Source organism: Kluyveromyces marxianus, chromosome 6, assembly GCF_001417885.1.
Source record: "Kluyveromyces marxianus DMKU3-1042 DNA, complete genome, chromosome 6".
Classification (NCBI taxonomy): Eukaryota; Fungi; Ascomycota; class Saccharomycetes; order Saccharomycetales; family Saccharomycetaceae; genus Kluyveromyces; species Kluyveromyces marxianus.
The window spans coordinates 361,478-376,572 of record NC_036030.1 but is presented as its reverse complement, the minus strand read 5'-3'; the positions used below and the strand labels follow the sequence as shown (position 1 = coordinate 376,572).

General features: G+C 44.8%; 11 protein-coding genes across 11 annotated transcripts; 3 read left to right on the top strand and 8 right to left on the bottom strand.

The window, feature by feature from the left end:
• Nucleotides 1–169: 169 nt before the first annotated feature.
• SOV1 (Sov1p) lies at nt 170–2,710 on the top strand (the record flags this gene model as incomplete). Its single annotated transcript, XM_022820832.1, has 1 exon — nt 170–2,710. The coding sequence occupies one exon, from the start codon at nt 170–172 to the stop codon at nt 2,708–2,710; it is 2,541 nt and encodes an 846-aa protein (XP_022677255.1).
• A 96-nt stretch (nt 2,711–2,806) lies between these two features.
• Nucleotides 2,807–3,448, bottom strand: UBX4 (Ubx4p; the record flags this gene model as incomplete). Its single annotated transcript, XM_022820831.1, has 1 exon — nt 2,807–3,448. The coding sequence occupies one exon, from the start codon at nt 3,446–3,448 to the stop codon at nt 2,807–2,809; it is 642 nt and encodes a 213-aa protein (XP_022677254.1).
• Nucleotides 3,449–3,729: 281 nt separating this feature from the next.
• AVO2 (Avo2p) lies at nt 3,730–5,163 on the top strand (the record flags this gene model as incomplete). Its single annotated transcript, XM_022820830.1, has 1 exon — nt 3,730–5,163. The coding sequence occupies one exon, from the start codon at nt 3,730–3,732 to the stop codon at nt 5,161–5,163; it is 1,434 nt and encodes a 477-aa protein (XP_022677253.1).
• A 38-nt stretch (nt 5,164–5,201) lies between these two features.
• Nucleotides 5,202–5,543, bottom strand: HOT13 (Hot13p; the record flags this gene model as incomplete). Its single annotated transcript, XM_022820828.1, has 1 exon — nt 5,202–5,543. The coding sequence occupies one exon, from the start codon at nt 5,541–5,543 to the stop codon at nt 5,202–5,204; it is 342 nt and encodes a 113-aa protein (XP_022677252.1).
• A 354-nt stretch (nt 5,544–5,897) lies between these two features.
• On the bottom strand, nt 5,898–6,914 carry MDH1 (malate dehydrogenase MDH1; the record flags this gene model as incomplete). The annotated part of the gene is made up of 1 exon (XM_022820827.1): nt 5,898–6,914. The coding sequence occupies one exon, from the start codon at nt 6,912–6,914 to the stop codon at nt 5,898–5,900; it is 1,017 nt and encodes a 338-aa protein (XP_022677251.1).
• Nucleotides 6,915–7,847: 933 nt separating this feature from the next.
• SRX1 (sulfiredoxin) lies at nt 7,848–8,240 on the bottom strand (the record flags this gene model as incomplete). Its single annotated transcript, XM_022820826.1, has 1 exon — nt 7,848–8,240. The coding sequence occupies one exon, from the start codon at nt 8,238–8,240 to the stop codon at nt 7,848–7,850; it is 393 nt and encodes a 130-aa protein (XP_022677250.1).
• Nucleotides 8,241–8,559: 319 nt separating this feature from the next.
• Nucleotides 8,560–9,882, bottom strand: GPA1 (guanine nucleotide-binding protein subunit alpha; the record flags this gene model as incomplete). The annotated part of the gene is made up of 1 exon (XM_022820825.1): nt 8,560–9,882. One exon carries the CDS (start codon nt 9,880–9,882, stop codon nt 8,560–8,562), a length of 1,323 nt encoding a protein of 440 aa, XP_022677249.1.
• Nucleotides 9,883–10,709: 827 nt separating this feature from the next.
• Nucleotides 10,710–11,519, top strand: CYT2 (cytochrome c1 heme lyase CYT2; the record flags this gene model as incomplete). Its single annotated transcript, XM_022820824.1, has 1 exon — nt 10,710–11,519. One exon carries the CDS (start codon nt 10,710–10,712, stop codon nt 11,517–11,519), a length of 810 nt encoding a protein of 269 aa, XP_022677248.1.
• Nucleotides 11,520–11,736: 217 nt separating this feature from the next.
• On the bottom strand, nt 11,737–12,006 carry TIM10 (protein transporter TIM10; the record flags this gene model as incomplete). Its single annotated transcript, XM_022820823.1, has 1 exon — nt 11,737–12,006. The coding sequence occupies one exon, from the start codon at nt 12,004–12,006 to the stop codon at nt 11,737–11,739; it is 270 nt and encodes an 89-aa protein (XP_022677247.1).
• A 416-nt stretch (nt 12,007–12,422) lies between these two features.
• Nucleotides 12,423–14,024, bottom strand: CAB3 (phosphopantothenoylcysteine decarboxylase complex subunit CAB3; the record flags this gene model as incomplete). Its single annotated transcript, XM_022820822.1, has 1 exon — nt 12,423–14,024. The coding sequence occupies one exon, from the start codon at nt 14,022–14,024 to the stop codon at nt 12,423–12,425; it is 1,602 nt and encodes a 533-aa protein (XP_022677246.1).
• Nucleotides 14,025–14,334: 310 nt separating this feature from the next.
• Nucleotides 14,335–14,970, bottom strand: KLMA_60161 (uncharacterized protein; the record flags this gene model as incomplete). Its single annotated transcript, XM_022820821.1, has 1 exon — nt 14,335–14,970. One exon carries the CDS (start codon nt 14,968–14,970, stop codon nt 14,335–14,337), a length of 636 nt encoding a protein of 211 aa, XP_022677245.1.
• Nucleotides 14,971–15,095: the final 125 nt, after the last annotated feature.

Below are 15,095 nucleotides of genomic sequence, written 5' to 3'. Positions count from 1 at the left end.
GAAAAAGAAAGGAAAATCTTTAAAGGTTGAAAAGTGAATAGCTAAGTCAAAACTTACAGCGATGAGATATTGGTGATGATTTATTTGACTGGTTTATCAAGTAGCGTATGTTTCTGAAGTTGTTCCATATTATCAGCAATAGCTATCACTTCATATAGTACCAAACACAATGTTACGAAGTGCAGTATGTCGAAGGAATATCAGTGCTTTTTCTGTGAGCAGGCATCTGCGATACATTAGGACTAAGAGTGTGCCAGCGAATGTAAGGTCTGCTGTAAACCCTGGTCATCAGGTTTTGACTCTACCAGGTGAAGAAGATGTGGAAATGTTGAAAAAGAGTGGGTTTACCGAAGTAGACGCGCAAGCGGGCTTAAATTCGTGGATGATGTCGTATCTTACTGTGACGAATCCTGGGTTCAAAAGATCAAAGAAGAACTTAGCGAAGTTAAAGAACCAAAAAGATCAGCCTATTCAGGATGTGTTAGCCTATTTGCTAGAAGAATCGGAAAATGAGATAAAGAGGTTGAAGTCAATGACTGTAGAGGAAGTGAATCAACATCTTTTAGAGAAGAAAAGTACGCAACCAATAGAAGAAGAAGGAGTACCCTTGGAAAACCTTGATAACAAAATCTTGGAACAAGTCATCTACGAACAGATGAAAACAGATATTCATCCGCTATCAAATACTGAGCATCTATTACAGATTCTAGAAAAAATCTTAGAAGATGATACGGTGAAGGACAAAACAACGGTCATCTCTTTAGATCAAATGGTGGAAGCGTTTGAGCTCGTGAAACTAATTCCCAACAAAGCATACAGATTGAAAGGTCAATTTTTGGCAGGCCAGTTGATTTATGGGTTGAATAAAGTACGATTGGATCCAGGTAACGAATCTTTTTACATAGACTCTTTGTTGTACTTTAGAAAGATGAAAACTGCGTCCAAATTATTCGAATCCTATAAGAGTCGTGTGGAGGAAAGATGGTGGTATGAAGTTGGACTAATGGTGTACTTACGAAGCAACAAGCTTCAAAAATTCAATGTGCTATATCAGGAGACGAGAGAAAAATTCGGTACTGACTATATAAGACCGGATGTTTTGATATTGGCCATCAAGAAACACTTAAACGCAAGACGTCTCGAGAGAGCTAAAGAGCTCACCCAGGATATTTCCAAAATGATTGAAATTTATGGTTGGGAAGACGACACATCGAGCGTCCACAAGGGATATCTTAATTTCAACTCTTCAGAGGAGGCGAACGATTTCTTGAATGAAGTACAGAGGGTATCAAAAAGAGCTTATGTGAAACTACTTTCATCATATTTCTTATATGGTTATAAGGAAGAAGGGTTTAGGCTCTTAGGAGAATTCGAACAAACAAATAACTTGGAGAAAGACTTATTTGAAATATTGTCAAAGAAATTAAAGTTACAATGGTTGAAAGAGTTTAGCACATTTGTCCGTGAATACACACCATATTTATCACCGCTGGACTCTACAGACAAGATCCAAAGGTTGAAAGGTTGGTATGAGGAAAGTTTAAGGGAGCAAGAAATCACAGAGTTTAGAGACAGCTTCAGGTATTTGCTCTATGACAGTATTGACGATTTGCTACAGATGAAGAATCTTTCCGGCGCATTAGAAAAATCACTTCTTACATATACCTCTACCACTGACGCAGATGCTGAGCCTAGTGAAATCAAGAACAAAAGATTGCAAATGGTGATGAAAGTCTTGTTGATGGGAGGTCGTGAAGAGTCTGCATTAAATATACTCTCAGAATTGGAAAAATCCAAGCGCGAGAGATCGGGACATGATACAGCTAACACAGGTGTAAGTGCGTACCCACCAGTAACTTCACACCATTATCTTCCATTTATTCAGTATTATGGGATGAAGTCCTCAAAGCAGGGCAAGAAAATGTTGGTTGAGATTATCAAACGTATTAACTATAACAACGTCGAGATGGATGCATTTATGTTCACAACGATACTCAAATGTCTAACAAGACAGCAGAAATACCAGGATTCTATACTACTAGTGAACAAGATCCTTTCCTCAAAACAAGAAGCAGGCAAAACGATACCCGTGCCCTTGTACAAACAGATATGGAAGACTTACAGAGTATATTATGAATTGTTGCACCGGAGTGTTGATGAAAATGGTAACAAGAACTTCTTTTGTGCTACGGTGCACGCCAGGGAAGCTATCAAGACGGGGTTCACGTATAACCTTCTCGATGTATTTTACAGGATGATCGAGCAAGACTCCACTCTTTTGAATTCCGAGTTGGTTAATGCAGTCCTTGATGCGTTTGCCAAGAACAGAGAATGGAATAACATGTTACCTGTGATGTTATACATTCATGATGTCCAAATGTTGGAAATACCGGAAAGAAGAATCGAATACTATAGAAGAGGTTTGAAAAGGGACTTTATTGATCAGTTGAAATATAAAATTAGGAAATACGAGCGCTCAAAAGATTCGTTACAAGTCTCCAAATATACCACTCAGTTAAGGGATATCGAGGAAAAACTTATCTTGAACAATCTAATGAACAATCAAGTCAGTGCAGAAGAGAACTTTTCTACATTTCTGCACGAGTTGAATGAGTACCTGGAGTTAATTGGCTACAGTAGAGTCGATTTGAACGCAACGATGACAAGGTTAGGCGAGGGCCCAGAAATTTTAAGAAAATATGCATTATAATGGAATGGAATGGAATGAATTAACGTGTATAAAGACCGTGTATATATCAGAGATAGTAGCGCGAATAAAAAAAATAATTTCAATGTGTTATTGTTTTCATTTCTTGCTAATTTTCAACCATTTTGGAGCCTTTGTTAGTTTCTTTGCGGGTTTCTTCTCCTCCTGCGAAGGGGCGGTTTCGTTGTCCTTTGCCTCGCTTACAGTTTCCGTAGAGCTTGCTTGTTCAATGGATTTTGCATTTGCCAAAAGATGTGGTTTCAAGTAAGGTGGCAAGACGTCGGGAAGTTCTGCGATGACCAACGTTTTCTTGTGGAATCCTGCATCTATCAACGTTATGGAATCGTCATCCTTTAGCTTAGTATAAGGGCTAGATAGCGAGAGCACAAGATGGGCGGAAGCCTCTTCCTGAAGAGAACCCTTGACTGTTTCGTAGAGTGAATGCAGAGTGCTGGAGACGCTCAATTGGTAATCCAGAGCCGTTCTATCCGGTAACCTAGCTCTGATATAAAGGTAATCGAGGCCCTGGAGAGGGTTTTTGCTTTGAGGCTTTTCATTTTCCCTTAGACGTTTTGTCATCAAGGGTCCATTGGCCAAGTTAGAGCCTGATCTATTGGCTAGTAGCTTTTGGTACCTTAAAGCATGATCCACGGTTAGTTGGTACTGTTCGTCATCTTTGGTAGCGGCACTATTCGTTTGATCTCTAGGCAATAGGACCTGTGGATGGTGATTATCGGACATTATTGACTATCTGACGATCTGCGTAGGCTGTTCTTCCCCTTATTATTCTACCTTGTGTTATCGTTTTTTCTCTGTACTGTGTGTGTCTTCTCTTTTACACATATTATTATTATTATTAAAGGTTGTATAGAGTTTTGAAAAATGATAATAATAATAAATAATAATAAAAGTAGTAGTAGTATTGATATTTTCCAAGTTGTAATTAGCAATTTAATAAGAGTTCGGGTCTGAAAAGACATGTTCCAAGTATAAGGGGCACATACAAGTCTTCTACAAGCACTATGATTCCAGACCCTCGAATCAGACTCAGAGAAGGGATCATACAGGGGAAGCTTGGGGTTGTGAGACGGATTCTTAAGCGATGGCCCGAATTACTCGAGAATGTCGATAGCAGAAATGGCTGGTCTTCTTTGCATTATGCAGCATTCTATGGCAGGTACCTTACTTGCCTGCATCTAATACAGCTGGGACATGACTCGCATACGCTTCTAAGGACGTACGACGGAGATACGAGCATTCACTTGGCGATCAAGAACGGAGACGAGCAGACGGTGCACCTTCTCTTGCAGCACTTTTTGGAAGAAGGGTTGAACCTGCGAAGCAGTGGGCACAGGAAGTGGGCGCCAATCCACATTGCGTGCCGAGCCGATCATTACCGATGTCTAGTGCTCTTGCTACAGTGCGGGGCGGATGTGATGCTACAGGACGATGAGGGGAACACGGGTCTTCACGTGGCAATGGAGTATGGGTCTATCCATTGTTTGCCGATTCTTGTTGCCGCCGGTGGAGAGAAGCTTGTAAATGTGAAGAATCAGATGGGACTAGACGCGGAACAGGTTGGGAACTCGGATGAGACGGTGCGAAAGTACCGACACGTGAAGAAGAAGAATAACAATAAGAGCGATGCGAGCTTTGCCGATAATTTCGGTATTGTTGGTATACCGAATACCAGTAGTAGTGCGAGTGTGAGTGTAAGTGCCAGCGGCACCGGCACTGGAACCGGCACTGTTTCTCCACTATCTGGGTCTAACTCGGTATCGGTATCGGCATCAGCATCAGCACCAGCTTCGGCATTGGCTTCGGCATTGGCATTGACTTCGGCTTCGGCAGCAACAGGGACGGCTTCGGAACCAGTGTCAGTGCCAGTTTCGGCACCAGGATCAATACTGGGGTCAGTACCCGGGCCAGTGCCGGCATCAATATCCGGGTCAGGGTCGACGCCTGCGGAGGGCGGCAACGGTACCAGTGTGAAAAAGGATGTTGAAATAGCCGCCCGCGGCTACCAGACCCGACCGCTGTCGTTGACGCATTCTCCTATGCGCAACGGCAACAGCATGGGCCAGGGGTACACTTTTGGGCCAGGGTATGGCACTGCTACCACCACTAATACTGCTACTACTACACACAAGCGAACGCATAGCCGTGGTCACAACCATGGTCTGGGACATGGTAATGGACACGGCCACGGCCACGGACATGGACAAGGAAATGTACTAGGACAAGGGCAAGGAAATGGACAAGGCAATGGACACGGCATCGAGGATCTAAACGACTACTTGGCCGATTCCATTTCGACGTCCGAGACATCTGAAACTTCCAGCACGGTAGGAGCGAGTAAGTTACTCAATGTGGCAATTTCGCGTGTCAGGAGAGACGCTGACAGTGGCACGGACGAGGAAATCGACAGCGAGCCGCCGCGGATGACCACAGTATAACAAGCACAGCGCGCTCTTGTGTGTGTATCACCGTATTTCTATTTGTCTCCTTTATAAAAGTACATATCGTAATGTAGTTTACATCCCGGGTTGAAGGGCGCGCTGCAGCGCGGACACTTTAACTCCGATGCATACGAATCGAACGACATTTCATGGTTGCATACGCCGCATACGATGAGATTGACGTGTGGTTCTGCAATGTTGTATTTCGATATGGGATGCGATTCCAGTTCGTTATGGCACTCGTAGCACGTGTAGTATTTGTTGCAACATTTGAGTTTGAGGGCAATGACGTCCAAGGGTCCGTGCCAGTGCTCACATCTAGACTGTTTGTCGACGAGTTTACCGTGTATAGTTGGGGCAGCAGGAGGGATAGACATTGGGCGAGGGCGAGGGTCGTTCGTTGGGCGAATTAAGTCTTGTTTAGGGTTTGTTGACTAATATATGTAAAATACAAGCATTGAAAAAGCTAAAAAAATGAAATATAATAGAGTATAGTATAACCTTACCCAAGGGAGAAGGTAAAAACCTATAAAATCATAAATAGGCGTTTGTGATTGTTATTTATATGTATATATATAAGTATATATAGATATATATATATAGGTATTTTTATTTTTATTTTATGTTATTTTATTTCATTTCATTCAGAATGTGTGGGGAATAAAGGTTTCGTAGAATATATGTAGAGCCAAGGTTTGACTAATTCCGGGGGGACGGGAATCCTCCTAGACTTAGTTTTGCTTGACAAAGTTTTGACCCTTTTCGATGTTCTTCTTCAAGGTTTCCTTACAAGTGGCCAACATTTGTTCTTCCTTGTCGGACAAGACACCCAAACCGTGGATCTTTTCGACACCTTCTGGGCCCAAAGTGACTGGGGAAGCGAAGAATTCGATACCTTCGTCCTTGAACAATGGGGAGTCGACGAAAGTTGGCTCAATGACGTCTCTTTCACCTTCGAAACCGCTTAGAACGCTGTTAGCGAAACGAGCACCGGCTTGGGCCATGGACAAAGTGGCAGAACCAGCACCGTTCTTTGCCTGGACGACTTCGTCACCACCGAATTGGATTCTGTGGATCAAGTTGTCCAATTCCTCGCCCTTGATGACGGACTTGTGCTTGGTCTGGGACACTAGCGGCAAGATGGTGATACCGGAGTGACCACCGACGACGGTCACGTGCTCAGTGGTTGGGTCGGTACCTCTAACCTCGGAGATGAATCTGGAGGCACGGATAACGTCCAAAGTGGTGACACCGAACAACTTCTTTGGGTTGTAGACGCCGTTTTGCTTCAAGACCTCGGCGACGATTGGGACAGTAGAGTTGACTGGGTTGGAGATGACCAAGATGGCGGCGTTTGGAGCGTTCTTGGCGATGGAAGTGGCCAAATCTCTGACAATACCGGCATTGATGGCGAACAAATCGTCACGGGTCATACCTGGCTTTCTTGGCACACCAGCTGGGATCAAAACAACCTCAGTGTCCTTCAAAGCAGCAGCCAATTCTTCTTGAGAGTCCTTGGATTCTGGAGTGTAACCAGTAACGGTAGAGTTGGTTGGGATGTGAGACAAGTCAGCAGCGACACCCTTAGCACCCTTCAAGTCGTATAGTCTCAAGTCAGTGACCTTGTGGTTTAGCTTCAACAACAACGACAATGGTTGACCAATACCACCACCAGCACCTAGAACGGTGACCTTGTATGGGTTGAAGGCAGTGGAGGAAAATTGACGGCGAGTTAGGGCTCTAAGCATTGTGTAGTAGTATATGTATGTACTTGGGGGGTGTTAGATAAAGGAATAAGATAGCAAGAGATCACATTATCATACCAAGAAGTAGAGGTATTATTATCAATCAAAGCTTTATGTCATGATATATATACATATATATATATATATATAATATAATAATAATAATAATAATAATATTAATATATATATTTTTCAATTTGTTTGTATATATGTAACTATTTTTCTGATATCCTGATATTATATGGACCAATTGTGGGCCAACTGTGGGCCAGTCGGCGGCGGTCATGAATGGGAACTGGAATTAGGAATGGAATTGGGAATGGAATTGGGAAGTTGGATTGTCAATATTGGCAGGATTTCATGTCAGGATTTCATGTGCTAAGCGCATGGCGTATGGAATTCGCAAGACGCAATTATAATAGCGCGCATCACGATGTGCGTTTCGTTTCGTTTCGTTCCGGAGGGTACTCTGGGGGGCAACCAGAGGAAGGCCTAGGCAGGGAACCTGGCGGCTTCTCTTTGGGGCCTCTGTCTGGGCCCAGAGTAGTACCCTGCCCAGAGTAGTACCCTAGTCAAAAGGGCAAGGTCCGGCTTCCAGAGGATTCCCTCCCTCGGTTCCCCCACGCAGCAAAACCGTAGGACTAAGTCAGTTTAAAGCTGGCTAGCTGCTACGTTGTTTATTAATTGGGACCACGCGGAGCCGACTCCGAACATTTTCGTGCGGGTGTTTCACTGTTCCAATGTTTCCCTTGTTTTTCTTCAGCGTGTTTTCAGCGTGTTCCAACGGGCTGTGCCATGGGGAAAAAAAAAAAAGGACTTTGGTCATGCATTGGCGATAGGGGAAAAAAAGAAAAAAACGGAAGACAACAGGGAAATTAGTAAAAAAAGAGGAAGAGGAAGGGAGAGACATGGATGCCCCGGGTAACGACAACATGCCTACGCGGACCCGCCAATGTATAGTTTCAACTGTTTCGGAGTCATTGGCATCAAGCGGCAGCGCACTGCGACGTCGTGGTCGGGCGACTCGGCTGCTAGTCGGTCGTACGCCTGCAGGCGGTGGCAGCCGCCGAAGGCGAAATACCGCGTTTCGCCGGTGTCCGGGTACCGCACGGCGGCAACGTCTACCGGTGGTAGCCGCTCGCTGGCCGGTAAAGTGCGCACGCGCTCGGCGGCTTCGGCCTCGCTGAGCGTTGCCGAGCCGCGGGCCGTGCCCTTGAAAGTCGAGACCATTGCCGCGATCTTGTCGTGGTCAAGCACGGGCTGGATGGGCCGAACGATCTGGCTCAATGGAATGCTCTTTTCTTTGCATAAGCTTGTTTGCATGGACATGGTGTGGATAGGCTGGTGTATGTTCTATTGGAGGGGGGAGTCAGAGTAGAAGGAACCAATGGCAGTTGGTACATTGAACTTGGTCCCCCCCTCTTATATGGGACGCACCCTCGCTTTCCTTTTTCCTTGCGATTTGTCAGAGGAACAGGCCCAGATTTTACCTTCTGGCATTATTCACCGTTCGAACCTGGGCTGGACCCTTCTTGCCATTATTCATTACTCATTACTTCTTTGTCATACCAAAAAAAACAGCCCTTCTCTATTATTAATATACACATACACATACACATACAAAAAATGGAGAGGCCATTAGCCTCTCCTACAGCATCCCGCTCTTCTTCAAGTTCTGCTGGATCACCAGGTCCGTAACCGCTCCCAACACAAACCTCATCGACTGCGTGTCCGTAGCACACGTCCGGTGAACGTACATCGGCTTGTTGTTCCGATTCAAACTAAGTAGTAACGACTCAAAGTACTTGAGCCCCGTCTCGCTGTCGCCCAACCTCCCAGGATAGTTGGGAAACCACGTCCTTATCGGCGACCGCTTCACCTTCTCTTGGAATAGATCCACCTTGTTCAAAAATAAAATGAACGGCGTGTTCGCAAACCATCGCGAGTTCAAAAGCGTGTCCAAAAGCATGATCGACTCGTGCATCCGATTCACCCTTTCGTCTTCAAACAGCATCTGGTCGTACTCGCTCACCGCAATGACAAATATCACCGCCGTGATCCCCTCGAAACAATGGATCCATTTCCTTCTCTCGCTCCTTTGTCCACCAGCATCGTAAACTTTCACCGTACTGGGCCCAATCTTGAAACTGCTCTCGGTAATCCCCGTCGTCTTGATCCGGCCCTTCAATATATCCATGTCATCACACACATAGTCGACTCGAGCAAACTTCTCAATGTTGTCAAAGTAGTACGACGCAGACCCTTCCAGCTGGAACTCGCTCGACCGGTGGAAACACTGGCGTATGCCTCGGTCGTGTGTCCATAGCTGCTTGATTGCATGCGCAATCTCCTCATTCGTCGTCTGGTCAATCGGTTTCAAATCCATGTCAAGTTCAAGTTCCATATCTTCCAGTTCCTCGTTACCGTACTTCTCAGTCAAGAGCAATCCATCTTCATCGTCTTTGTCCGACTGCTGCTGCTGCTGCTTCCTTTGTTTCCCATGAGCTCCTGCTGCAGCCCCGTTCGAATATTTCAACACATACTCGTTAAGAAACTCAGATCCACCGGCCATCCGTGCGTCCACTTGGTCTAGCGTGTTCGCCCGCAATATAATCTCTTTACTCTTTCTCAACTCTCCTCCTGCCTTCTCTTGATCGCTATCCAGCTCAATGCCCAGTTTCCTGGCTTGCAAAATTAACGTCCTCATCGACTCAATGGCATCTGCCCATATCACTTGTCCATATTGCATCCTTTCGCGATGCGTAAACCCGCCTTGGTGCAACAGCTTCATCTGCTTCAACACAGTACTCTTACCACTTTCCCCAGCTCCAAGCAACAACAGTTTCACCTCATTCTTGTTCTTGTTCCTCTCTAATTGCAAATTTTGTTCGATCAAATCGTTCACTCGCTTGCTTTGCATCAACGACTCATCGTCACCACTACTACCTCCAGTACTGGCAACACACCCCATCTTGCTTACTTACTTGCCTTACTTACTTTACTTTACTTTACTTTACTTTACTTTACTCTACTGGGCTCACCTTCACTAACTTCCCACAACAGAAGCGTCGAACCTTGGGAATTTCCGGCTTCATCCAGGAATATATATCGTCCTGTATCTGTTTCATATATGACGCCTCGCCCTGCCTTCTTTCTCCCAATAACCTCAAAACATCTTGCCTTACAGCACCTTTTACAAACCTCAAAAACTGTCGCCCCACATAGAACGCTCGAGACTTTCGATTTTAGGGGTACGTTGCTGAAAAAGCTGAGTTGCTGGTGCTGCTGGTGCTGCTGTGTTTCATACCATCTCGATCCCTCACCATTGTAACAGATCAGCAACATGATAAACACACTCCCTCCCTCTTGCCATGCATTGGTGGAACCTCACTTTGCGCTGGCTTCCTAGTCGTTTCAGCAAAGGATGTGCATATAAGTATGTGCATACAAGCCACGTAATTACACGTCACATGACCGAAAACATGTGTCAGTCGCATGTGCGGGTAATACACATGGTGTGTGGGTGTGAGAGAAGTTCAAGTACAACCCACACACCGCACTGTGTATAATTTATCGCTCTCTGACTTTTTTTTTCTTTTCCCCCTCCATCGCTCAGCTCAGCACAAGCTTTAAGTATGTGATTGATTAATTCATCATTGATTGATGCGCATACTGGTCAAATCTAAGACAAGGTTATCATCTATCGTCCAAAGCCAGTTACTTAGCATAACATAACCATCTGCTAATAGGCACGCCATTAATTAGCCTCCCTTTTCATTTTTCTCGCTACCTGAACAAATGTCAGACCAACCAAAGTGTCCAGTTGACGACTCGACTAAAGAAGCTTGGTTGAAACAAGCTAATAGCAATGCCCAGGCCAAGGCTCAGGCTCAGGCTCAGGCCCAGGCCCAGGCCCCAGCAGCTCCTGCTGGTGAAGGTGTTTGTCCAGTAGATCACTCGTCCAGAGACGTGTGGCTAAAAAACCATTTACAAGCCGTTGGTGAGACAGGTGCTGCCTCAAAGGCCGTAGCTCCGGTAATTCCTATTATCACTCAGGACATCGAATGCTCGAGTGATGAGATACCAGAGCAAGTGAAATACACCACAGATGTAAACCTACCCACAGAAAGAGAAAAGTCATCGATTCCCAGAACAGGAACGTCGGATAACTGGATATACCCATCAGAGAAACAATTCTTCGAAGCGATGAAGCGGAAAAACTGGGACCCCAATGCTATTGATATGAAGGCGGTTGTCCCAATCCATAATTCAGTTAATGAAAGAGTGTGGAACTACATTAAGATATGGGAGAACGGTCAAGGTGGAGATGCATGCGGTGGGATTAAGTTGACGAGTTTCAAAGGTGATTCAAAGAAACTTACTCCAAGAGCGTGGTTCAGATCGAGCATACTAGGGATGAACAAGCCCTTTGATAGACACGACTGGGTTGTGGATCGTTGCGGTAAGCAGATCGACTATGTGATTGATTTCTACGCCAATGACGAACCGGAGAAGAATGGATTACCACCGATCTACTTGGACGTGAGACCAAAAGTAAACACCTTCGAAGGTTGTAAGTTGCGTTTGTTGAAATCGCTCGGATTCTAAACTACCATCATGATGAGTGAGTGAGTCCACCTTCACTCACTCACTCACCCACCAACCACATATATATTTATTTGATAATGCGTATAATGCTTTTAAAACTTTGTAAATAGGAAAAAGACTCTTACACACCTGGAATAGTATCCTACAACATCTATGTACACGATTTATCGGAGTAACAAAATCAATATTTTTTCGTAATATGCTAGCCTAGCTCAGCTTAGAACTTGCCTGGAGCAAAGGATTGGCCCAATTGTTGCATGTTCTCACCCACCTTCACGTTGGTTTCAAAGTACTTGGCAACACATCTGTCAATACATGTAGATTCGTTCTTGTTCAACTGACCGTCGTTATAGCTTTGTTCAATACACTTCTTGTGGCAGTTGTCAACCAATTTGTTGAACATATCGGTGACTAAGTCTAGTTCAGCTTCAGCAGCTTGAAGTTTTTGTTGAGAGTTTAATTGCGGTTGACCACCTAGACCAAACATTTTTGTGTATATATATTATGGTTATGTTCTGTTTCTTGCTTATAACAGGAAAGTTTAAAACCTCTATCCAGGACCTATTTCATAACACGTCTTAACAAGTCGTGAGCATGATCGATGTGCAAGTTATATAGATGTGTTTCTAACCTTTCTCGGCTTCCTTTCTAAGTTCCAGAGGTTTTGCTATGTTGAAAATTTTCAGATACAGTTACCCGGATATACAACAGGTCTAAAGCCAGCATAGCATACAGCATAAAGTGCATAATGATTACTGCTGGCACAACTAGTGTCCTCCAGCAAGTGAGAAGGGATTGGTTTATACTAGGTCATGATTGCATTAGGAAATGTTTTCAGTAATAGTATATATTTAGGAGTATACGGGGTCTTTAAGCATGTTTTAGTGGCGGTGGGATTGTTGGTCATTTGGTGGTGGTGGTATCAATTTCTGTACTTTCTTCATCGTCGTCGTCGTCATCATCATCGTCATCGTCATCGTCATCATCATCCTCGTCATCATCATCATCATCATCATCGTCGTCATTGTCTTCATCATCGTCATCGTCATCCTCGTCGTCATCGTCATCATCGTCATCTTCTTCCTCTTCTTGAGCCTTTATATCGTCCCTGTACATTTGGATCCTTTTCGTGAGAATATCCACGATTTCGTTCCATTCTCTCATACCACCCATCCCTATATCACCACATACCAACACCTTCTCCACGGGCTTTAGTACCTCCATGTATGGATAATCTTCTTGTAATATTTTTAAATGCTTTTTGGTCACCGGGTGAATGTACATAAAAGTGTTCATTGCTGGCGCGATAATAATAGGTACGGATTTCCATGCTCTCACTAAACAAGTCAATAGATTATCACACACCCCGTTAGCTAATTTGGCCAGCGTGTTTGCACTCATCGGAGCTATAAGGAAAATGTCCGCCCATTTTCGAAGCTCTGTGTGTAGCACTGGATCTCCCATCCTCTTGAATCCATACCATTCGTCCTCGTCTCGCCATATCTTCACCTCCTTATTGATTTTAGCGCCTTTCAAGAAATGTTCCGCATGTTTTGTGAGCACTAATTGGACGGAAACTTTGTTTTCGCCGTATATCTTGTACAATTTGTCGATGATCATCGGTACTTTGATCGTGGCCACCGATCCCGTCGCACCAATCAAGATATGTATCTTCTCGTCATCTTCCTTTAGGAAAAGCTCTGTGAAGGGCACATGAGGCTCTTCTTCGCTTATCCTTTTCTTAGTTGTTGGCTTCTTGGCACCAGCAGCGACCAAATTTGACTCGGAGTTATTGTTGCTGTTACTAACCCCATGAACACTGTCCACCAGCGAACCAGCAGAAGGAGAACGCCCTGAAAACGCATGGCCGTTCAAGTGTGGCGAGTGGCCATCCGGTACCACGTCGTTGCTGCCGTTCCTAGGTTGTGTGTCAAAGTATATAAAGTCTCCCGGAATGTGGATCGAATTTTGGCGAGATGATCCGGACCACGAGGTAACATCATCCATGTTCGAATACGAATCAACAGGCGTGATACTGGGCAACGGCTCACCATTGGACACATCTATACTGTTCCCGCCAAGTGCTGCCGTCAAGCCCAACGATACAGGCGTCGTGGCAGACATTGGCGATGTTACCTTACTCGATTGCGGCTTAGTGGAAATAGACCGTCTATGTACCGCAGCCTTATCTTGATGCTGTGGCACCGTAAAGGAAACCGAAGTACCAGTCAAAGCTGACCTTGCGGACCCACTCAAATCATCCGCTTCACGCTCACTGTTCATTTTCGTCACCAGATGTAGCTTAGGCATACTCTTCATGTGCCCATTCTCGCGATCCCGGACAGCCGTTTCCAGCGGAACAAACTTCGGATGCCCAGGTAACCCACATCTGCCACCAACTTCATCTTTATCCTTCTCATTTGACAGGCTCACATTAGAATCAGACCGATTTGTCAAGATTGAAACAGGCTTTAGCCCGCTTTCTCGCACAACTCCTTCCACCATCGCCTATTATTCTTGTACTATTGCCCAAAAATTGCTCTTCTTCTCTTCCAAAGAAACAGTAAAACCTATTACCTAAAAATTTACCCACTTGTGCAACACTCCAAAACCAACTAATGGCACGTATAGCACTCTTATAGCTCGCTTCTCTATCCATCTTGTGATCCAATCAATGCGTTGCGCACTGTTTCCAAAAATTTTCCTTACTTTAACGTTCCATGTCCCGAGGAATGTAGGTCACGTGTCACACAATGTTGGCCAGCGTTCTTTCATTCTGTTATAGAGTATATATGTATGTATGTATGGGCCATACCTACTGTATGATGGCCGTCGGACCGTCAAACAGGACGTTAGGCGAGTAGAAGTCCGTCAAGTTCAAGTTGGACTTACTTCCCTTGGAACGTTTGATTTTGCCCTCGCTGGCGTCGTCATCGTAATCAGTTAACGTGGACGTAGAGTAACCGTCGCTCTTATGATCTAGGTCGTTTTGTGAATCCTGCGAGTCCTTGCTGGAAGCCGGTTGTTTGAGGACAGGGCCCTTCTTTTGATGAATCCATTGTCGAAGCGTGCTTCTTAAACTGGTGCTGTATGTAAACAGGTGGCTGTTTTTAGACTGTCTTTGTTCTTGCACGGTTCGGAACGGTTCGTACTGGAAACTATCTGACGCTTGGCCTGTAGACTTGGAGTCTTCGGTGGATAGTTGTGGAAAAGCTAGGATGGGTTTATTGTTGAGCCAAATTCTGAATCTGTGGATTCCTGGAGACCTGGATAGACGGTGGTGGTGGTGGTGTCTGGAGCGAGGAGAAAGACAGAATAAGATTTTCCTTAACGAGGACCTGCCTGGTTTTTCAAAGCTGGGGGTCTCAATTACATCCAACGTGTCATTAGAGTAGCTATACATGCCTCGGAATGTGCCGTGGTCATTTACCACACTCTTGTAGATGGACATCTGGGGTCCCGTTTCAGTCGTATCGGCTCACGCTTTTAAATTAGTTCCATGTGTGCATGGTGTGTAAAGAGGGCGGAGTGACGCAATTACAGGCCAAGTAAATTTTGTGACAAATAGGAGAAAAA